We start from the raw sequence: 24,149 nt of genomic DNA, 5'->3' as shown, positions 1-24,149 counted from the left end.
GGGTTGTCATTTCACTAGTTAATGTTGACCACAGGGGCCTTATATGTTGTCTAACCCTATCCTGGGTAGTTAGGGAATTTTGTTTCTGTTTTGTTGGATCATATGAAATTGCAGTTTTTGTGAGAAATGGTTGAGGATCAGAAGTTCATTTGGTTCAGCACAATACATAATAACAATATGTAACACTGTAGGGTGGCTACAACTGCAGAGAGGTAGGGTTGTATTTTATATTTAAAAGGTGAGAGGAAATAGATACTTGTGTGCATTTTATACCTCCTGGGGTACCCTCTCTGAAAACCCCTACTCTAGCCTGTGGTTTTAGGCATTCAAAATCAAGTACTTTTGCTCTAGTATTACTATTCTGTATTAATACAGCTGACAGTTCATAGTGTAGGCTGAAACGGTCTCTGACAGATCGCCGCTGGGGATAATAGGAAGTGACCGACGTCGAGTGCAGTGGAAATGGGAGAGACTGAAACGCAGGCACCCTGATACTTGCAGATACTTTAAGAGTTGTTTATAGGCTGAATGATCCCAAATTATTTTCTTAAAATAGGTTTTATGATGTTTCCAGTGAGATATTCAGGTTGTGCTCATTTGACTTTTTTTTTTTTTTTTTTGTCTTAGACGAGCTCATCTGCGCCTGTGTTTAGAACGCTTAAAAGTTCTGATTCCACTAGGACCAGACTGCACCAGGCACACAACACTTGGTTTGCTCAATAAAGCCAAAGCACACATCAAGGTGAGAGTTTTCACTTTCAGATTTGTACTGATTTTCTGGGTCCTGGTTTAATTATTAGCAATGATTCCTGTTCATATACATCAGCTAGCTCCCCATGCCCTCCTTAATAACTGACCCCAGAGAAATCTTTTCTAAAATCTTATCAGCTAATCTGATGGGAACAACATAACCTGATAAAAAACTAAATTGTTTTGAAGAGCTGAGAATGCTAGGAAAATAACAATTACTCTTGTGATACCCAGAAGGAAGACAGTTGTGCCCTCTGGTGGAGATGACTTCATCTGGCTGTGTCCCTCAGTATTTTTCCATCAAATACCACATTGCAGAGGAAGTTTGTCCTTTATAAAGATTACTTTACAGACTTTTAAAATTGTCTTGTTCATATGCATTCATACACAAATAAGACAGGACTCTTTTTGTTTAAGAATATGAATTTATGTTTTTATATATGCAAACACATGTATATTCACTTACGTTTTCTCAGCCAAAAAAACTCTTTTAAGATACCAGGTAGAAATCAGTTAATGTTTGTACTGGACTATCCACAAATATAAATATCATTTCATCATCCTAGAAACTTGAAGAAGCTGAAAGGAAAAGCCAGCACCAGCTTGAGAACTTGGAACGAGAACAGAGATTTTTAAAGCGGCGACTGGAACAGCTGCAGGGTCCTCAAGAGATGGAACGAATACGAATGGACAGCATTGGATCAACTATTTCTTCAGATCGTTCTGATTCAGAGCGAGGTAGGCAGTGTGCCTTTTCTCTAATGAAATACTAAGCATCTCTCTATCTGGATAAGGAGGCACACTGTATTTGCTTTCTTTTTCACCAACTCTGATATTTTATGCAATCACATTGTATAGTCCTGCCTGTGTAAACTGTGAAATTCTTTTTCTCTGGGGGATTATCTATCTATCTATATATCTATCTGTCTATATAAAACTGTCCATTTTGAAATACTTTTAAGGTTTTTCTGTAGAAAATTGTAGTGTTTTCATCTACCTTAACCCAGTTTTCCCTAATGTTAACATCTTATGTAACCATAATAGAGTTATTAAAACTAGGAAATTAAACTGACAATACTATTAAGTAATCTGCAGATTTTGTTCAAAATTTACTAGTTTTCCCACTGATGGCCTTTGCCTGGTCTAGGATCCTATTCAGCATTCCCTACTGCATTAGCTAGTTCCTCAGTCTTTCTTTCATGACCATAATACTTTGAAGAAAATTTGACAATCTTTTTATATGGTGTTCCCCAAATTGAGTTTGTCTGATGTTTTTAAATTATTGGATTAATACATTTGGGACAAGAAATACCACGTAAGTGATGTTGTGCCCTTCAGTTCTTTGTTCTAGGAAAATATGCTGAGTTATGTTTTATTATTGGTGATATTATTTTCTTTATGTATATTTTAAAGTACCACACCCTTTATTTCTCTTTCTGCCTGTCCTTGAACATTTGTCTTTGGGAGAATTATAGACCAGAAATTAACCAGAAATGAAACAGTCTGAACTTTATAGCTTCCACCACCTCAGGCCTTATACTACAATAAAAGATCCTGAGGTGAATCTTGATGATTTTAAGTCTTAAATTTGAAAACACAGAACTAATGGGATCTTAAGGATTCTAAAATATTTATACAAGTGACTGATTTTTTTGTTTTGCTCTTTTAATGGAAATTTCCAGGCATATTCAAAAGTAGAGAAAATAGACTATCTCCCATGTACCCATCATTCAGTTATAATAGCTGTCAACATTGTCATTCTTGTTTCATCTAGTTCAGATATGAAACTCATCAAGCATAGTTTGTCATGAATGAAAAATTCTGTTTTCATTCTAGCTCTTATTGGATAAAACAACTTTTAACTTTTGTTTTAAAAATGTGTATTGTTATTATGTATTATTGGTGATAGTATGTGTAGTAGTTGACTATCTGTAGGCATCATGTATGTATTTAAGGGTTTATGTTTGGGTTTTGAAATTAAATTCCACCACCCAAAATGCCTTTCCTGTAATCCTATAGATCTCACTATAATTCAGAGATTTATTTTAAACTCAGGCTTTTATTTCAAACTATATTTGGGTCTGAGAATATAACTCAGTGGCAGACCACTTGCCTAGCAGGCACAAGACTGTGGGTTCCATCCCTAGACAGGGGAAGAGGAGGGAACTTCAGGCTATATTTGGTGCAAGAAAATTAAAGACAAATCCCTCAAAATCTGCTTTATAACAATTGGCTTATTTTAGTTACTAAATATCAAACTATCTTCACTATGAATCATAGAAGTCTGTAGAACTATCTGTAGAATGGTATCTCCAAAGACCTGAATGAGTAAATTTTCTAGTTTGCTTTTTTTTTTTTTTCCCCCTTCCAGTGTTGGAATAAACCAGGGCTTTGTGTTTACTAGGCAAGTACTTTACCACTGAGCTATACCCTCAGCCCCTAGATTGTCTGTTTTTAAGTTTATGCTCCCCATCTCCTAGTCAACCCTGATTAGTAAACAGCACCGAGAATTAGTTTTTGGTTTAATGTAAGACAGATGTTGTTAAACTACTTAGGGTTGGGATCTTTTAATATTAATTACTAATTCCCAAATAGGCCCAAGTACTTTTTGTGGGAGGTCCAGACAGACTGGCGTCAAAAGGGTTTTAGTAAACTTGCTGCCTAAATTAAGACCACCATTGTATACCAGAAATTCCCCTGTGCAGAAAGTATTTTTTTGACCTTTAGTTTCTCTGTTCTCCAGAGATCACTGATAAAACACTGGTTGTATAACTTTTGTTTTACATGCCTTTTAATTTTTGAAGGTGCACATAGATTATTAATGTTCTTCCTTTTTTTTTCCTTTGGCAGAGGAGATTGAAGTGGATGTTGAAAGCACAGAGTTCTCCCATGGAGAAGTGGACAATATAAGTACCACCAGCATCAGTGACATTGATGACCACAGCAGCCTGCAGAGTATTGGGAGTGATGAGGGTTACTCCAGTGCCAGTGTCAAACTTTCGTTCACTTCCTAGAACCCAGCATGACATAACAGTGCAGGGCAAAATATTCACTGGGCCAATTCAGTACAATCTCTTAAATTGGGTTCATGATGCAGTCTCCTCTTTAAAGCTAAACAAAACTATACTTGAACAAAAGGGTCATAAGACCTGTATTTAAGCAAATACTTAGCAAAAAGTGGGGTAGAGCCTCCCCAGCAGAACAAATATACTCAGAATATTCATATTGGAAAAAAAATCACAATTTCTAATGACAATGGAAAACTTGTGTGAAATTATCTTGATTTGATTTAGTTGATTTCAAAGAGGACACTGGAGATTCCATCCTCTTTTTCTAGTTTGCTCATACATTGAGTAGACACATTGAAAGATGGGGGTTATGAACCCTTCCTGAGCTTTATGGCCCTAGAAACAAAATCAAAACCTATAGTAAAGAAAAGATAATCAGGCATTAATCTTGGATAGCTAAGGAGCTATTAAAACTCAGCCTGGGACAGCTTATCATGAAGCCTGTGGATGATCAATTCTTTAAAACAAAAACGAAACAAACCCAAACTCATTTCACGCTCTACAAAAGGAGAGACTCCCATGAAGCCTTTTGAAAGGGATCATCATGCAGCTCAGCTTTCTGTTGGATTCCATGCTAAACAAGCTAACCTTATCCTGCATTGTTAGCACTAGGGCACCCAGCCGCCATCTCGCCATCCCATGGCCTCGGGGCTGCATGGGGCAGTCCATGCATGACAGCCTCTATCACACAAGGCCTATGAGTATGGATTGGGGAGCCAGAAGGAAAAAGCTCCACGTGCCTGTGTCTGCATGGGTCAGAAGAGTTGTGCACTCAGATTAGCAGGCCAAGGTCGGAGCCACGGCAGCATTTTTATTTGAGATTTTGATAACTGTTTATATGTGTTGAAAACCAAAATGACATCTTTTTAAAGCTTGTCCATAAGTAAACATAGATGTCTTTTATAGTGGAAAAACACATGGGAAAAATCATCTATTTTGATGCAGCATTTGATAATGATAAAACACCTCACACCTCACTCTTTATAGTGCACAAAATGAATGAGGTCTGGGCTAGGTAGAAAAAAGGTCAATGCTGTTTTTGTTTTCTTTTAGAATCATTACCTTTTACCAGCTTTTAACCATCTGATATCCATAGTAGACACACTATCATAGTTAACATAGTTAAGTTCAGCACTTGTCTCATTTTAATGTAAAGATTTGCTTCCATTTTCTACAGGCAGTCTTCTTCACAATCCCACTGTGCAGGTGCTATTGTTGCTCTTATAAATGTTTTCAGAAATGTTATTTTCTTCGAAGTGAAATTTCTAGCCTGCACTTTGATGTCATGTGTTCCCTTTGTCTTTCAAACTCCAAGGTTTTCCTTTGGTCCTCTCTCTCTTACCCTGGGAAGCCTTCCTGGAGACCTTACCCCAGCTGTTTGGACTTTGTATACTTTAAATAATTTAACTACCCTTAATTACTTTAAAAAAAAAAAAAAAAAAAAAAAAAGCTTTATGATTTTCATAACTTATTGCTGATTTTAATGGGTTGTTAATTTCAGTCCTGTAGTTTTATTTTATGTTTAGATAGGGCTGGGCAAGGAAAAAGAAAATAAAGACAACCATATTTAGCAGTGCAGTTGAGTTGTGTGTTAATGTTAGACTATCCTTTTGTGAGTAGCACTTTAACAACATTCACTACTTTTATATATGGAGTGTACCAGCTTGGTCGTACATAAGGCCTCAGCATATATATACTCACTTGTTCTTGTGCTCTTTCTGTGCCTCCAAAAATATCTTTTCCTTGATTGTGCTGTGTTTGAGTGGAAGAAATTCTTTGAAATAGATGTGTGTGTGAAAAACTGCATGCTTTTAAAATCCAGTACTAGAACTTGCTACGTTTGAGGTGCTGGGAATTAAGGAAAAACATGACAAAACAGATTCATTTCTGTGGCCCAAGTAAACTGTTTCTGGATTCATTTATAATTATTGCCGGCTGGGTCAAGATGTTACTCTATATATTTGCTTACTTTTGACTTTCCCAAGCGAGACAGTTTAAAGATTGTACTAAAATTACCATGGAAAGTAAATGGAAGCCAATGACTTAAGTTCCCTTTTCTCATTCCCATGGCATTCACTGGCATCATTTGGCATAGGGCTGGAATTTGGGACAACATTCAGGCACATTTGAGGTGCCGCCATTTTGTTGCCTATGAACAGGAAAATGACCTGGGACGCCTTTGTCACAAACCTATAGTACATATTTCAACTTCCCCCAAAACTATACTTTTCCTGGTTTGTTTTCCTTTGGGGGTGGGGGATATGGGTAAGACTGTACGAGTAAGAAGTATTAATTTTTTAAAAGACAAAATGAAGACACAGAAGTTAACACAAGAAATAAAAACTGAATAAAGAATACCAGAGTTATTTTCTAACACCCTTCTCCATGAAGGCAAAAATATGGATGAGTGTCCACACTCCTAAATGTTTATGTTGGTACGGTCAGAAGTCCAGAATTAATAGCAGTTTGAAATTTAATTGCTATCTCTGTTCCAAAATGTAAACAGGTGCATATCTAACTGCATGTACCCAGTAATTGCTTCAGTAGTTGTCATCCTCATCTGATCTCTAACTTTTTAGGGAATCCCTTTGGCTAGAGTATTATGGAAGCTGAAAAGTCTCCAAGTTCCCATTTGGCCCCTTCACCCTCATTAATCTTATTTGGATCCTCTTCTAGTAAAATGCTTCTTGAGTGATTGCCAAAGGATTCTGATGAAGTCACTGACTCAGACTAGCATAGATACAAAAACTACAGGGAAAAAAAGCCTTTTCTTGTCCCCATGACAATGCCTGTGTGGCAATGCCTATTAGAATTATGAAGGGGTTTTAAAAAGGCAGTGATAATTGTTGAGGCAGAGTTCCTTACTCTTGATACCATACTGCCTCCTGGGTTCCTACCTTCTGAACAAACTGTTTAGCCTTTTAGGAATTTTGAGAAATTTTTTTCCTTCACTTGAATAAACAACTGCTCTTCCCCTGCTTTTATTATCCTTCCACCTCAAATATCCCGAACCCAAATCAAAGTCAGATTCCAACTCACCTACCAATACAGCATAATGTGGGGAAAGAAAGGGTTTTAATTTCATTTAATCCCATTCTAACATTCAGCAGACTCTAAGCTAGTTATTTAATCTCTTCATGGAGCCTGTTTCCTCCAGGAAAGTTGCTATAAATACTACCTTCATCTTGAAATGTAAGGATTAGGCTGATACATGTAACTTATCACGCTACCCCCAAAATCCATGTGAGTAATACCAAAAAAGAAATTGAGATATACTTATCTATTTTTTCTGATGAACACAACTTCCTAATTTCCTTCTGAATTTTAGGTAAGGTGTGGTGGTGCATGCCTGTGATCTTAGTGACTCAGGAGCCTGAGGCAGTAAATTGCCAAATCAAGGCCAGCCTTAGCAACTGAGACCTTGTCTCAAAAAATAAAATGGGGCTGGTAGCGCAGTAGTAAGGCACCCCGGGTTCAATTCCAAGCACCAAAATAAATAAATAAAATTGAATTTTATTTTAACTGATTATGTCTTGGGAAAGTACTTTAAAAAACTATTTTTTTGTGGTGCTGGAGATTGAATCTAAGACCTCATGCATATTAAGAATGTACTCTATCACTGAGCTACACTCCCATCCCTAAAAAGGGCTATTTCTTAAATATTGGTTCATATTAACACACTTCTATGGTAATATTTCTTTTTTCTTTTGAGATAGGGTTTCACCATGTTGCCCAAGCTGGTCTAGATCTGGTGAGCTCAAGTGATCCTCCTGCCTCAGCCTCCTGAACAGCTGGAAGTAAGGGTATACATGCCCGGCTTGAATTTTGATTATCTTATAAAATTTCTTAAAGGCTTTATAAGATTAAGGTGTCATCAGTTCTTAGTGATTATCTGTTCTTTATTAAAATGAACTAACCTGAGAATGAACATATTCCATACTGATAACCCCTGTGTGATAATTAGTGCCCTGGGTTAACATTCAGTGCTGATCTTGCCAAGTAAAGAAAATCAGCAGCTATCTTCTTGGTCCAATGTTCCAGATCTAGTGGGAAACTGGTTTTCTTGTGGGCTACATCTGATTCTTTTAATACAGTGCAGTTCAAGAGATATACTGGCTGACAATTTTACTTCTTGGTGGTTTTTCTTTTCTTCCAAGTCATGATTATGAAAAATGGCTCAAATGAAATGCACTTAAAATACTGCCAACTAATCTGTAATTTTGGAAATTTTTTCCAGTCCAATTCTTTGCTCCTTGCCATGGGAATGCTTAAAATTTTTTTTCTTGGTAGGGCAATAATTGGGATATTTATTTTAGATGTTTACACCAGGGCACGAATAGCATTGCAAAACTATAACAAAAGCCATAAAGTATTTCTAAAATGTATATTAAAAGAATATAAATTTAAGAGGTCAGTTGTTTCTAAATTAGTAACACATCATCACTTTCTGAAAGCTAGGTCAACTAACCTGACAGCACTTTTGGAGGAAAAAAAAAAAAAACAACTCCAGGCAAAAGAACCAAAGGGATACTTACTCTTCCTTCCTGCTACTTCTGAGCAATGAACAACTGGACAATTACCATCTATTAAAGACTAGCCTAGCTGCAGATCTCAGGCTTCAATTCTAGTTTCTCAGGATATGGAATCAAGTTTCCTCCAAGCCTGAATTCTTTCTTGGGTCACAAATTCACTGCATCTTGCTAAAGTAAGTACAGGGCTTGAAAGGGAAAAAACAAAAGCACATCAGTTTCACTAAGAAAGGGAAATCAAAGAACAAAATAATAACCATTATTTTGGGCCCCAACTTGTTTCAAGTAACTCTTCAAACAAAAACTCAACCTTTCCTATTAAGGAGTATAAGCATGGCCCCGTTAGCTTTGCTTTTAAAAAAGACTAACTGGGGAAACAAGTTATAATTTAAATAATTTCAGTGACTTGAGTCTACGCTGGTTTCATAAAATCAACTGGTGAAGTGTAAAAGAAGTAAACATCTAATTTTTATTGCCTGGGAACTGAAATGGTAAATTAAGTATCCCAAATTTGAGATTTTTGGCTAGTTCCACTGTCAGTCACTGCAAACCCACTGTTAATTCTCAGAGCTGCTTTATCCCACAAAAGAACCACCTTTACATACATAAGCTGAAAAGGCAGGGGAAAAAAAATGAAAAACTACACAGAAATGTAATACCATCTTATGTCATTTTTTATTAATTACTCTTGCCTAATCCAAAACATTCTTAGGATGTCCCATCTCTAATACTGGTTTCTGAACCTCTTAAGAACTTATCTATAAGGATAGACATACTTTAAAAAAAATTATATAGGATGACAGGGACTCAATTGTTGGGGTTTTTTTTTTGTTTAAACTACAGAATTACCTGTTATTTTGCCTGCTATGCTCTTCCTCTCCACTGCAGTAAAAATTCAGTTTAACTTGCAACTCAAAAATCCTAGATATAAAGAATGTTTACATTTACTGTTGAACTTACAAATTGCTGTTTATACTGACTTTCATAGTATAATACAAATAAGTAATACAATTCAGCAGATATTTATTGAATCTTCTAAAGATTTTAACAAATACAAAACCTTGCAGGCTTAGATATTCTTTTATATTTCAGTTTTATCCAAATTAGGCAAAAAGCTAAATCAAAGCTTTAAATATATTTTTGGCTAAATTTACAAATGGTATTTTTCATCCTATAAAAGGTCTAATTATAAAAATTATAATCTACAGATCACAAAAAAATCTACTGTCCTTTGTTACCTGGTATTTTTCCTTGCTATTTACAAGTGAGATATACTCAGCATTAAAACCATATCATATGAAAATAGACACACCACCTTTCACTACTACAAAAACAAGCTTAAAAAAATGGGAGTTTTAGAATAATTTGACGTATTTTGCTTTTGATGCCTAGTTTTCGAAACTAGGCTAATAAAACTGCCAATAAATGGAATTTTTCTTCAAAAGTCAAACTTCATTTACATTTAACCTAAAAACATTGTTCTCAACTAAGGATGTACAGCAGAATCATCTATGGTGTTTGTCAAGTCATGTACCTTGGCCTGGGTAAGTCTGGGATAGGAACCAGACCCAGGAATTCCTCTTTAAGAATTAATGGTGACTTTTATAACCTTCTCCCTTTTCCATGAAGAAATATGTCCTTGTATGGAGAACAATTTTAAACCTTTCTAGGATTTTACTTAAATATCTTTCTTGGTAATTTGGTAACATCTCCATAATAGTTGCAATTGGGAGTCAGGGGACCTGAAATCACAAGCAAGTGGGTATTACTATCCACTGCAATGTGAACTCCTTTTGTTCAAGTTAAGGAAAAAAAGATCAGCTATTCACCATTGCCACTTAGTAAATGGCAGATTTTTCTATAGTGCTTACCATATGCCAGACACTGTAGCTCTTTACATATATTAATTCAATCCTTAAAACCTAAGGAAACAGGTATTATTAAGTCCATTCCATGGAGAAAAGTGAAGCAGAGGAGTGATAAACATTAGCTAATAAATGGGAAGCCAGAAATCCTTGCTCTTCCAACATGCTTTATGGACCTTTCTACGTATTAATTAGTAGCACTGGTTATGCAATCATTAAAATGAATTTGGGGCCGGGCCTGTAATCCTAGCAGCTCAGGAGGCTGACTGAGGCAGAAGGATTTAGAGTTCAAAGTCAGCCTCAGCAATGGTGAGGCGCTAAGGAACTTGGTGAGACCTTGTCTCTAAATAATACACAAAACAGGGCTAGGGATGTGGCTCCGAGGTTGAGTGTCCCTGAATTCACTCTCTGGTACCTCACGCCTCCAAATTGATTTGGATTACTAATTTTTGGAGTGTTAGGACCATTCATTTCTTGAAATGGTCAGTAACTGAAGTGAAATGTCAAACTCTGATTATGCAGGCATTCCTACTTATGAGTCATAAATCAGTAGTTTAGATTTCAGTCCGTCACCCTTTCAGAGCTTCAAGTCTCCTTTCTTGACAGAAGAAATTCTACACTAAGTTTTATACAAAAAGCTTTGTAAGGCCAAGATTCTTACTCAGTTTTAGAATACACAGAACTTACACACTTTCATTTGTAAAATACTATAGAAAAATCATGCTTCTCATTAAGTATCTTCTCAACTTCAGCATCAAACTGTGGCAGGTACTATCTACCCAGAAGTTCTAACTTTCAGTTTAGTCCAGAGACACCAACATCTTCCTTCCTGACACTAGGATTTTCCAGAGGGCAATATCTAGGTCTTTGACACAGGGCTCTTGATCTTCTGCTATATGGCTCCTATTTTCTAAACAAATACTTGTTATGATATGGTTACTTTTATTCCTTTTCTCTCTCCTACTGCAAAGCCCTCCATTCATATGCAGAAAGGAAGGTCTATAGGGTTAAAGGAGGAATAAGTCTCAGTTCCAACAGTGCTGCCTATACGAACATCAGGTGAACTACTATCCCAACAAACAGAACAAGGTAATTTCAACAAAGAACGTATTTTGGGATCACATAATTACACCCAATTTCTTGCCAGTGCATTTTCATTCAAAAAATTCTCTTGTTATCTTTTAAGGCTACTACTGATTATTTTACAATGGGAAAACCATACAGCTACGAAATCTCAATCTTAAGTTTGAATAAACCCTAATAAAAATTTTAAAAGTTGTTACAATGATAGTAAGATGAATATTAGTATAATTTTTAAATTTTTTATTCCCAAGTTTTTAGGCTTTAAGTAGCCTTTTCACTTAGGTAATCTATGCCTGTTTTTGGGTCTGGAGGAAGGGAAAGAATTCTACTTCTTACCGATATCCTAAAAGTCTCAATTTACCAAAGAAATTAACATTTGTGAAATAAAAATTTGATTTTTCCCCTTGTGCAAAAAACTTGCAAACACCCCAATACATAGCACAAGCCATTAAAAGAAGACTAGGTGGTCCTTTGGTATACAACTCTTAATGTCTAATGGAAGGAATACTTAAGGATTTATTGAAACCTTTATCACATAATCAAAATATTCTTTAGTGGCAATTCTGTGTGCAAGTTTGAGACTTAATCACCATGTCAAAGCTAAAGACTTCATCCTGTTGTTAACACACCCTGGAGATTTTAAAAACACTTTATTTAATAAAAGTTAAACATACAAAACTGAAATTAACACACATTCTAAAAATCATCTTCCATTAATAGGAAGACCCTTTTCTATGTATGTATTTGGCTTTAACTCAAGATAACTGATGCTCACACCAACAAATGCTGGCAACTTGATCTAGTTAATAAAAATTAAAAACTCAGCTACATGAACATAATATACAGGGAAATTATGGTCAAGATTAATGCACAAGAAATACAAGAAATTTTTAATGATGAAACATTCAGTACTCTTGTTCATTAATTTAGCCTTGGTTTTTTACAAAAATAGTATCTACACTGTATACAGGGCTATACATCAGCTTTTTGTTTTCCCATATAAACATTACACATCCAAAAATGGTACCACTAATCATAAGTGAAAAACCGACAAAAGAAAAAGCAAACATACAAAACCACAAAACACCAAACAAAAAACACCTTAGAAAGGTAGCTCATCCTAACATGGTTTCTTACATAAAACTAACTCAATGAATAAAATAAAAGCTAGATCAATTTTAGAGATGGTGTGCAGGCTTAGAAAACAAGTTATGGAAGGGGAAAAAAACCTCAAAATAAACTTTGCCATTTACAAATTAACCCATATTTTGGCTTGTCTGGATAAGAGCTCAGTTTTAAAGTAGAAGAAAAGGTGGCGGAGTGGCGGGGGGTGGGGGGCATCAAAAGATCTCTTCAGCAAGTTGGTGTTTTCTCTTGATGTTTCAATGAATTGCTAGAATGTGTCAAGTTCAAAGCATTTGAAAATTATAATTATGACACAAAAAGTTCACACCATCAGTCCAGTGGGGGGGCCTGATATTAGGAAGATCAACAATTCAACTAAGTGCTGATTCAAGCAGCACCTATCTAGAAAAGTTGCCTTATTCAACAAACTGAGGGAACTGTGGTAGTAGAAACGAAAAGTTAAATGAATAGCAGTTATCAAATGCAATTTCTTCAAGTTTCATTCTATTGAAGTCAAACAATGACAACAATGGTATCTTCCTTACTCATCTAACAAATAATTTACCTTTAGAAAAATATAAGGATAAAAAGGTAAATGTAAAGCCCTGCAGAGATGAAATCCAACAGTTTTTCTGATTATTGGGGCATCAAATGCCTGACATTGTATTTAGAGGTATCTTGATACTGTGTCATAGGTTTATCAGCAATTCCACAAGTTCCTACTCCAACTTTCCCAGTAACACTCTCAGGTGAAGCAAAAATACTCCTCTTTACCTAGTGGAAAGAACAGAAACCACTTCTGATTAGTTTGGGAGAAAAAGCAAATTTCAAACTTTAATATTAAGATATTCTATAGTTTCAAACATTTAAAAAAAGAAAAGCTCATTGCTCTTGTTTGCTAGAGTCAAAATTCACTACTAGAAGCTATTTAACTTTTAAGTTGTGAAAAATATCACTACACACTATAAACACTAATAACACTTGGGCATTAACATATCTCTAGATTATAGCTCTGCAGTCTCAAATCCAATCCTAATTTGCAATATGAATCTTTGATTCTGGCATGACTAGAATTCTAACTATATTGAAGTTTATAGCAGGGCCTGTTGGATGTCTAAATTATGAAGCCCTTTCTACGTCATAAAATAAACATCTTTATGAAAAGGAAATACTATTTTCCAGAAATCATGTCTACTGATGGAAGTGACAGCAATGAAAACAAAGATGTGAACAAAAGCCAGGTTATTCTTACTCTGAACTTCCATGGATGCTATGGTTATTTTCTACCCAACACTCAGAAACTTAACCAACAAAACTTAAAAGCTCTTTTAAATAAGATCTAACAGTGATGCACATAAAGGCATATTAATAAAGCAGAGTTCAGCACAATGTCCCTAAGTGGTAAGTAAAGCAGCAAATAATTTTTCAAGTCTGTCGTTCCTGATACAAACTCTCTCATTTGTAATGTTTTTATTGTAGAGACAGTGGCTAATGAGATATTTTTCAAAAAGCAAAACTGAGGACTGACAAGGACTTTGCATATAACTGATTAATCATAGTTTCAAAAATCTATACACCTCCTTTTTCATTTTAAGCTTATTTTAATGACAGCTGCATTTTTCAGATTTGCAAAGTGCAACGAATAGATTTACCAACCTGGCCTTTTTTGTTTTTAGAATAGGCTCTGTTGTTGAATTGTTGCCATTTCACCTTCTGGTCCTCTCTTTCCTGTTCAAGTTCTTTTATTCTCTGTGCTTTTTTCAAAGCTTTCTTCTTTTTGTATTCACGCTGCTGGGCAATCATTTCCTTTCTATGTGGTAAAAAAAAAAAACAGTTAAATGTCAACTATTAAGATTTAAAAACAACCTCCTTGTAGGCCTTAGAAGTTCATAAAAGAAAAAACAAAAACCCGATAAACTTATACACACCTCTCCATGAATAAAAGCACTGAATCATTAAAATCAATGCCAATCACCTGGCATTAGTATACTGTTTTTTTTTTTTTTTTTTAAAGTTTTTAGTATCCTTGAAAGCTTTCATATGTAATGTAATTGCTCACAAATATAAATTGAATATTTCAACTATGACTTTTTAAAAAATATTTATTGGTAAAATATAGTTATATATAATAGTGGTATTCATTATGCCATACTCATACATGCACATAACTGTAACTTTATATTTGACTTTTTTTTTTTTTTTTTCAGTACCAGGGATTAACCCAGAGGATATTTAACCACCGAGCCACATTCCAAGCCCCTTTAAATTTTTTGAGACAGGATTTCACTAAGTTGGTAAGGCTGGCCTCAAACTTGCCATCCTCCTACCTTAGCCTCCCAAGTCACCAGGATTACAGGCATGCACTACTACACCTGGCACTTTTTAATTCACTTTTATATATCTTTCACAAATGTGTTTTAGAAATAAGTTGAATTTCAATATTAATAGCTGCCTAAAAATCAATTTCCAAATAGACATAGTTATTAAGTATAATGCATAGCACTTGAAAAAAGTATATGAATAGATTGAATGCAGATAAAACTATTTCACCTAAATTGGGAGAATGCAGCAGCACAAGGGAAATCACAGCTAACAATTCTTTAAAAAAAAAAAAAAAAAAAAAAAAGACATTTTTTAGTTGTAGACAGGTACGATACCTTTATTTGTTTTTATGTGGTGCTGAGAATCAAACCCAGTGCCTCACACATGCGAGGCAAGCACTCTACCGCCAAGCCACAATCCCAACCCATAACAATTCTTAAAAACAACAACAAAAAGCAAAAAAGCAAAAAACTGGGAGTTTCAAAAAAAATCCTACACAGGATTCTAAACAGGATTAGAGCCTAAAACTACCAAAACTCTTCACTCAGTTAATACCAACCAAATGAAGAATGAAGAAATAAATCTGAGAGAGACAATAAAATCTAGATCCCCTATGTCATGTAATCACCACCATGAAGCTAAGTATGGCTTTTCTTTTTTTTTTGTGGTGCTGGGGATTGAACCCAGGGCCTTGTGCTTGTAAGGCAAGCACTCTATCAACTGAGCTATCTCCCCAGCCCTAAGTATGGCTTTTCACACAGACGCCAAAAAACTAAAACCAGATTATACACTGCTTTACAATCTAATTTTTCTTACTGGGGATGTTTGTTATTTTAACAAATGACAAAATTTCCCCAAATTCAAATATATTTATGTAGCGACTTAAAATTTGAAAATGCCACCTTCCAATCTCACGTTTTTGCCATAAGGATCTTTCTGTTACCTCCATATCCCTCTAGTAGGCCAGTTTTCTTGAGAAACTACCCTGGATAACTGCAGTGTCAGTACCTCCTCTTTGTTCCCTTCACAACTTCTACACTTTATTATTAAAGTGCTTCTTTATGTCTTCTCTTTGGATATAAACTCAGTAGAAACAAGGCCCAAGTTGGTATTCATTGTAGTGTAGTTTTAGCACCTGGCTTAAAAAAACAGTAGGAGGATGTTCTTACTGCACTACTGTATCCTCCGAATATGGAACGCCCAGGAGGCAACCAATATGTCTTCACTTTACTTAGGCATACATATAACAGACCACATTGAGGCTGTGTCACTAATCTTTGAAAGAATGATAGGGTTGGAGTTGTGGCTCAGTGGTGCAGCATTTGCCTGGCATGTATGAGGCCCTGGGTTTGATACTCAGCACCACGTATAAATAAATAAAATTTTAAAGAGATCCATTGACAGCTGGAAAAAAAAAATTACAAAAAACAAAAACAAAAAACCCCCCAATGGTAGTAGTTTAACTTCCTCACCCCAATCTAGCCTACATATAGCTTCTATTTGCAGACTACCTCAAGTACTCAAATGGGGAACATCTAAAATGCCAAAATTACTTACTTTGACATGGGCTTATTGCCACTGTCCTCCTTTGCCTTCCTTCCTTCTTCTACAGGCTTCAGGTTCAACAGTGGAGTCACTTCAGCATTGCCATAACCAGCAAAGGTAATTGCAGCGGTGCCATTTTCTTCATCTATCTCCTCAATCTCCGCTTCGTAACACCTGTAAAGATATCATGGCTGTAAGCAGGTGAGTAAAGATTTAGTACTCAGCCTACAAGACTTATACTGCAGAGATTCAATTATTATATGTGACTAAAATGAAACTTTTGTAGTTAACTGGCCCCTTTGACAAAAATAAATCAAGAATGGTTGGTGTTAGGCATCTGCTATCAAAAAAGAAGCCCTAATCTAAATGTTACCAAAAAATATTACCAGGAAAGTCTCTTAAATATATATCTACTCAATGTGCTTTAATTCATCTCTTTGAGGAAAAAAAATTCTTACAGGAATGATTTCAGCATATGCACCTCATAGAAATCTGAAGTAACCAACTATTCACTCAGTTTTCAACTTAAGGAGAAAATAATTTAGATTATTTTGGAAAATACCTATTCATGGTTCTCTCCCCTGGGATCTAAGCCATTCTTCTCCCTCAAACTTATCTAAAGCTAAAACTAAACTTCATTATGGCAACCACCCAGGAGTTGGCTCTATAAATCACACTGCCTATATGGAAAGATTAAAATACGGTAGTTCAGACTGAATAAAAAATCTTACCATTGTATTTTATTATTTTCATTTTATAATTAGAGGTTTTTTTTTTTTGTTTATTTTTTTCTACACTTACTGTCCATCTTCACTCCAGATTGCCATACACTTGTCTCCAACTTTCCATGAATGAGTGGGTTGAGCAGAAGCAAAACTGTCTGAACTTGCAAGAGTTTCTGACGGTTGAGTTGACAGGAGGTCTTTGGTTAGTTCTATAACTTCCTAAAAAGGATGACAAAACCATAGAATTAATTTTATAATTCACACTATTAACTTCTTTCTTAGTTTTCAATAACAGCTCTCAAACCACACAGCATTTATTAAGTACTCTACATAGTTTATAACACTACCAAGAAAATATTGAGATTATCTCTGTTGAAACTGCGATAATATTTTACACAAGTAGTGGAGCTATGATTTAAGCCTAATAAATATCTTCAACTTAACCACAAATACTAATAGAAATAAAGTAGACTTGAACATATGACATGCATTATTTCAAAGTGCTTATTAGCAAATAATCTCTAAAGATGAGAAATAAAGTATGAGGGATTAAATTAGATTTGAGGTCCCTTTTATTTTTATTGTCATGTATATTTCATGCAACTGTTCTGTTTTGTAGGTGTTACTTAGCAGTTGTATTAACTGTGTAGCCAACATCCCCTACTCCCCAATTCCCAAAACACTAAGCTACCTTATTTGTGAACAAAAATATTCCCACTTACACATATTTCTACTAAAACACTGTAGGCATATGTAAAAGAAACCAGCAGTCTTCCTAGTCATTTATTATAAACTTCACATCAACTGAGTAATAAGCACACATCAAGTTAATTTAAATATCCTACACCTTGATATTTAATAAGCATATCAGCACAGCTTCATTTAAAAGGAAAAAACAAAAGTAACACAGGCAGGTAATGCCTCTGTGTGGCTAATATTTTTCTAAATCAGGCTCACATTTATTGCTTTCCTTCAAAGGTATGTTAGGGATGGTTCTAAAACTTGAGAAACAATACAAATAGATTCTGCTACCAATCTGCTATATATTTTTTTTAATCTGCTGTATTTTTACTCTAATGAAGATCCAAGTTATGCACCATATTATTGATTGTTTAAAAGCTTGCATACCTATTTCCCCCACATTGTTTTATTTAAAATATACTGTGTGTTTGGGAAGAAAAACTGGCAAAGTTAACTCTACTTAGTTTCTTCTGGCTTACTCTGAGATTTCATAATAGTAGTTCTGGTTCAGTAGCCAAGACAGTTAAATATTATCTCTCTCCTAAAGTTTCTAAATCTTACTGGCTACTTCTGAAAAACTAATATTTGAGTCAAAAAAAAAAAAAAAAAAAAAAAAAGAAAAGAAAAACAGAAGAGAAAAAGAAAAAGTAGCAAGCCTTTGGAGGAAGGCTGATTTTGTGGATTAAAGAAGAAGACTCAGATTTAAGTTAAAGATTTAGTACAGTAGTATCTCAAAGTTCTATTAGCTGCCATAGTTAATTTCAACACTTTTTTTTTTTTCATAGTCCCTGAAGATAGGACATGACTGTATTCTAATTTTTTGGTGGTACTGGAGATCAAACTGAGGTCTTGTGCATGCTAGGTAAGTACTCTACCACTGAGCTATAACCCCAGTCCTCAAATACTTTTTTTTTTTTTTTTTTTTTTTTTTAGTTGTAGATGAACACAGTATTTTTATTTATTTTTATGTGGTGCTGAGGATCAAACCTAGTGCCTCATATATGCCAGGCAAGTGCTCTACCACTGAGCCACAACCCCCAGCCCCTCAAATACTTTTTAATTAAGACAGTCCTTTGCAAATAAAGCAAAGATGTTCCAAATGAAGCAGTTACACAGCGAATGGTAAATTTCCCAGTCTTGTTTTTATTTAACCCCTTTTAAAGCCAGGAATATATCCAATAAACCTGACTCAAGAGCCATTAAATACTTTCACCATCCTCCTACAGATGGTTTAACCATTAAAGCTCAAATACAAATTTTTCATTTGTACACCTCATATTCAGAACTCTTCTTAAGACAGAACATTTCCCACTATTACTCATAAGGAAAAATATTTTTAAGGAAAATGATCCTAAAAAGCTGTGCATGTTATAAAGAATTTTCAGAGTCCTGCTCTGAAATGACCCTTTTTCAACAAAAACAAAATCCAGAGCATTTACCCCTAATGTCCTATAACTAACTCTGCCATAGTTTTACATATACATCAACAAACTATGAACCTTTTAATTTTTTGTTTTCTTCACATGTGCATATGGACGAAAGTATCAGAAAACTATTTTATGTATGAGGGGGTTCTTGAAGGTACATACCATTAATTACTTTTCCTCCCCCAAGTCTGAGTTCTGAAACTGCTCCTTCATTGACAGATGGGCAGCAGTTACAGTAATCGGCAATTCCAGGAAGCATCAGGTGTTGTGATCTACATATCAGCAGGTCAAAGGGGGTGCACTCAAGCACTCTGCTTACTGAAGGAAGGCGTTTCGGGGATGCAGAGAGCCACTGTAATATATGAGACAAGTGACTTGACCCCTGCCTCCTTTAGAACCAGTTTATTCAGCAAAACAGCCTAATAAATTGACTATTTTTGTGATCATCATAGATTGCCTGGGGAGCTAATCAGCTGGCTAGCCCGGATTTTAATATACCTATTTTATCTTTAAAGTGAAAAAAACAAAAGGCCGTTAGGACTCCGTAGATTAATCTACTGCCTGCTGAGTAACTATACTATGAAAGACAACATATTATAAAAGAGATAAACATGGAAACCTTATTGGAAAAATAGAAGTCACTGAAAAAAGTTCAGAAAAAATGTTTTATCATAAATCAAAGGGCAAATAAATTCATAATCAGAATATGATTCCAGAGGAATAGGAGAAACTAAAAACTATATGATGGTCCAAAATTATGAAAATGAGGAAGTCATAGACTTAATAATCTGAACAGGTTTTTCACCAAATGTGGCAGAACTGAATACTAATGGCACTAGATACACTGCAGAAAAGGAAAAAAAAAACAAAAAAAAAAAAACAAAAAAAACCCACTGTAGAATGGAAACTATATAGTCTCAAAGACAGCAATTACTAGGTGGAAACATGTATCCACATATCGTTCAAAATTTAATCTAATCTTAAAAGATGCTTTCCATCTGAGTAGTTTCAGTTTAACAGTCCTCTATCTAGTAACCAAAATCAATTTTATTTTCTCATGATGAGAATAAAAAAAGAAACTCATCAAGACTGGCTAGGTAAAACATTCTGATTTATCACTATCTTAAGTATTAACACACTTCTAAAAATCTGTGCCATTCAATGTGTAGTCATTTAATTGAGTAAAATTAAAAATTTAGCTCCTTGGTTACCCTGCGTTTCAAATATTCAACAGCCCTACGTGTTCAGTGGCTATGGTACTAAATATTAAACAAAGAACATTTCCATGTCACGGGAAGGTCGACTGGACAGTGTTGTTCTACACAGTTATACAAAAGAATATTTTTATTGTCTTTTTGTTTTTTGAGACAGGTTTCTCAATGTTTCCCAGAATTCCCTAAAACTACTGGGCTCAAGTGATTTTCCTGCTTCAGCTTTCTGAGAGATCAAACTACAGGCCTGCAGCACCACCAAGAAAGCGTAGAAAGGAGGATATTTTATAGATAAACAACTAAGTCATTAACTTAACCCTACATGAGTCTTTCAGGTACTCACTACAATGTCTACTACAGTGGTTTTTCCCTACAGTATTTACTGCTCTAGATTGTGTCATATTAAGACAGTTGCACCCAGAGTCTAAAGACTATTCTAGAAATATTAAAAAGGCCTGATAATAATGCTGTTTTAAATTCCACTCCCAATTCCCTCTCCACCAGTTCCACATCTTTCCTCCCATTGCCCAGGAAGCAAGATACAATATACAACATTGCACAAAATGTTTTATTTTCTTCAAAGAAAAAAGAACTGCTTATAAGTTGGTAGAGGTAAACTGAACATCTCTTTGAGGCAAGAAAAAATAAATACATTAAGTAGACAAGAGGTTAGTTTACCTTTGTCATATCTGCAATGTATACTCACAGAACATGTGAGCAATTCACTGAATGGACAGGAGCAAACCACCAGATTATTTTTACATAAGGGTCTCGAAGTAGGAGAAACTTTCAAAAAAAAAATTTTTTTTATTGACTGGAATCCTGAAATCCCCAGGTCTGGCTTCTATGTATTGAAAGGATTCTGTTTGAATTGAAATTATCCCAGATATTTTCTGTGTTTTTAAAAAACAACATACAGTTGCAAGTTTATCCTAAATCTAGTATCTGAATTTGAAAATATTTACTCATTTTAATTATGCCTGGATAAGTTCTTTCAGATTTCCAAATCTAGATCCCAATTCAGAAAAGTTTCACTTGTTTTCACTTTTAATATCCCAAAAATTTAAGTTTTAAAGGGTAACAGGATGGTAAAGGGATAAATTAATTAAAGAGGATGTAGAACCAGTAGAAAGATCACCTAATCAAAACACCCTGAAAACTTAAAAAAAAAAAATCAGGTTCAGAATTTTAAGGAAGTTCTAAAAATGAAGTTACATACACAGTATTTACAAATTACATATGGTACTTTTCTTAACCTGTTGTCCTGAGAAACAACAGGTATTACTATCATGGCTTTATGTTTGTCTTGAAACTCAGTGCAGGTTTAAAAAATTTTATACTTACTGAACTCTCCCACAATAAATTAAGATCTCCTTTTACCACATCAACTAAACTTGACAAAGGTCAAAACTACACTGTAAAACCCAGTCTTTAGTTCAAACACCTAACTAACATTAATACCAAAACCATGTATCTCTTTGGATATCTTTATGATATGTTTTTATAAGGTGTAACCCACTAGCTACAAAAGAAAATGTTATTAAATGTTTCACTCTCAATATTATGTAATAAAAAGAATTTTAATCTGTATTTTCTTTTTATCTTATTTACCTTTTGAACTCAATTTCTTTTCGAAGACTTGAAAAATAAAAGCAAATTCTTTTTTAAAGTTTTTTTCTCTTGAAAGTCTGAGACACTTTCAAAATCAACCAATTTTTTAAAAATCCTATGAGTACACAATTCGATGTGTACAAATTGAGGAAGCAACCATATTTCTCTACAAGTCTCAGTGCCTATACATATATACACATGTGTATTCACACAGGAAGGGTACCCCCTCCAAGGGTGTTTTGAGTACCTATGGATTCTAAAAAATAAATCAATTGAAAGTCATAGAAAAACTTTTTAAGCAATGTTAACTACAATTGTCCAACATACTTACTTGTAAATCTTTCTTCAATTTTAGCAAATCTTCATTTTCTCCGTTTCCAGATAATGCAGCTTCTACTTGCTGGAGCTGAGCTTTGTAGCTTGCCAGCTGTTTTGCTAGATCCTCTGACATCTGGTGAAAATAAAGAGGTTAAGAACATGAAAACTAAGGCAAATATCAAAGCACAAAAAATATTTCCCTAACCTGTCTGAATTAACCAGTTTTGATCCAAACACTTCCTGCAGCTTAATTTATCACCATTATTTTTACTCTTACCCTAGACTTGAGCTAAATCACAAACTTCGAGGTAACAGATTCTGAAGACTACAAACATGACAGAAATAAAACTGATTTCCAGTTAACTACACAAATAACTCTATTTACTTGAACAAATCAATTAAGCATGTATGTAGTTCTTCTCCAGAACAAAAATCTTTCAGTCACTTAAATATGCAGTTGTCGATTCATTTTCTTAAGGAGCAACACAAATACCTCGGCTGGGCTGAGGATGTATGCAGCTCAGCGCTAAAGCTCACGCCTAGCGTGCACAAGGCCCTAGGTTCGATCCCCAGCTCCGCAAATCAAAACAGAAAAATACTCTCGCATGTAGGCATTCCAAGAAACGCTGCCTTTCGCCAAACACAACTCCCACGTTCTCCTGAAAATGAGATTTGAATGAACTCTTCCTTGATGATTTGTAAGCAAACGCAAGGGGTTTTCCCGTCCAGCAGAAGCCTGGAATGTGGAAAGACCCTTTAAGGGTTATAAGGCAAGCCAGGCAGCTAGCTCTTCTTCCAGTCACCAACACCTTTAAGCCCGACACAACTTTGTCGATTGTTTCAGGCCTAGAAACCCAAACATCCGCTTCCAGGGAAACGCCGGAACCCTACAGCTGACCGAAACTCTGCAGAACCGCGCGGGCGTCCCAACCCCACCCGACGGCCGCCCCACTTTGGCCGTGTTCGCTGTCTAGGCGCGGAGGCCGCAACGCAGGCCGGGGCCGCTCAGGATCATCTCTGGGTGGGAGAGGAGCTGGGGCTCCTACCCCACGCCCGCGTCCAGACCTCTCCTGCGAGGCTAGCTCCTCGGTCTCGGGCCTCTTCTCCAACTCGGGGGAGACCGAGGCCCGGCGAGGCCTGACGCTCCCTCACGGGGTTTGTTACCTTGTGTGGGGTTGGGGATGGGGCAGCGGGAAGGGGTCGGGGAAAAATGAGCCCAGTGGCGGCGGTGGCGGGAGAGGCAGCAGCAGTACGAAAAAAATCTTCGCGACGACAACAGGGCGACCGGGTCTCTAAAGGAAGAACTCCGTCGGTGGCGAGGGGGAGGGGAGGGAAAACCGGGCGCTGGAAGGAGGAAAAGACAAGGCAAGCTAAGTCTCGCGAGGTTTAAAAATCATCGCGAGATGTCACTAGACTCACGTGATTCCTGGCGCCCTCTAGACTGTCCACCTTGCTCTCGCTAGGGACGTGAAGTGGGCGGGGCTTGGTGGGAAGGAAGTGGCGTAGTGGGGGTGCGCGGCGCGCAGTGTGTAGGTTATTCAGACCTCAGTTCCGGCTTGGAGTGGGTAGTCGTTGGGTATCTATCGTGAAGCGGGTGCCGTCGGGTCCTTTCCGACTGCCTTCATAAACGAGCAGTGGTGGGATTTAATGCAGCCTTTATACTAGTGGTTAGTTTTCAAAGTGAAGTCCCCGAGTTCGCAGCATCAGCATCACCTGAGAATTGAGTGGAAATGTAAAGTTTTAAGTCCCGCCCCAGACCTTGGAATTCAGAAACTGCGAATGAGCTCAGCAGTCTTTGAATTAGCTGTCCAGGTGATAACGATGTCCAC

At 36.0% G+C, this 24,149-nt stretch overlaps 2 protein-coding genes and 2 long non-coding RNA genes across 8 annotated transcripts in view; 3 read left to right on the top strand and 1 right to left on the bottom strand.

Annotated features, from left to right (window-relative positions):
* Positions 1-5,394, top strand: part of MXI1 (MAX interactor 1, dimerization protein) — a 72,055-nt gene extending 66,661 nt beyond the window's left edge. For all 4 annotated transcript variants that reach the window (XM_079138684.1, XM_079138685.1, XM_079138686.1 and 1 more), the window contains exons 4-6: positions 628-742; positions 1,317-1,488; positions 3,601-5,394. In XM_079138684.1, coding sequence (XP_078994810.1) covers positions 628-742; positions 1,317-1,488; positions 3,601-3,764 — 451 coding nt within the window. In that variant the 3' untranslated portion in view covers positions 3,765-5,394. The remainder of the gene's footprint in view (positions 1-627; positions 743-1,316; positions 1,489-3,600) is intronic.
* Positions 1-24,149, top strand: part of LOC306660446 — a 356,489-nt gene that overhangs the window by 328,840 nt on the left and 3,500 nt on the right. The window lies entirely within an intron of this gene.
* SMNDC1 (survival motor neuron domain containing 1) lies at positions 11,929-23,643 on the bottom strand. 2 transcript variants are annotated; one of them, XM_079138688.1, is made up of 6 exons: positions 23,485-23,643; positions 22,334-22,453; positions 17,089-17,231; positions 16,300-16,461; positions 14,077-14,230; positions 11,929-13,194 (listed from the first exon to the last, which is right to left on the bottom strand). In XM_079138688.1, the coding sequence occupies exons 2-6, from the start codon at positions 22,451-22,453 to the stop codon at positions 13,057-13,059; spliced, it is 717 nt and encodes a 238-aa protein (XP_078994814.1). In that variant the 5' UTR covers positions 23,485-23,643; the 3' UTR covers positions 11,929-13,056. The 2 variants fall into 2 exon arrangements, with proteins under 2 accessions (XP_078994814.1, XP_078994815.1); XM_079138689.1 differs by lacking the exons at positions 22,334-22,453; positions 23,485-23,643 and adding an exon at positions 19,343-19,360.
* On the top strand, positions 16,352-21,979 carry LOC306660444. The gene is made up of 3 exons (XR_013763627.1): positions 16,352-16,488; positions 18,539-18,615; positions 20,552-21,979. It is a non-coding gene; the product is annotated as an uncharacterized lncRNA (long non-coding RNA).

Source organism: Sciurus vulgaris, assembly GCF_902686455.1.
Source record: "Sciurus vulgaris genome assembly, chromosome: 4".
Classification (NCBI taxonomy): Eukaryota; Metazoa; Chordata; class Mammalia; order Rodentia; family Sciuridae; genus Sciurus; species Sciurus vulgaris.
Note: the sequence above shows the minus strand (reverse complement) of the source record. Positions and strands in the feature narration are given on the sequence as shown.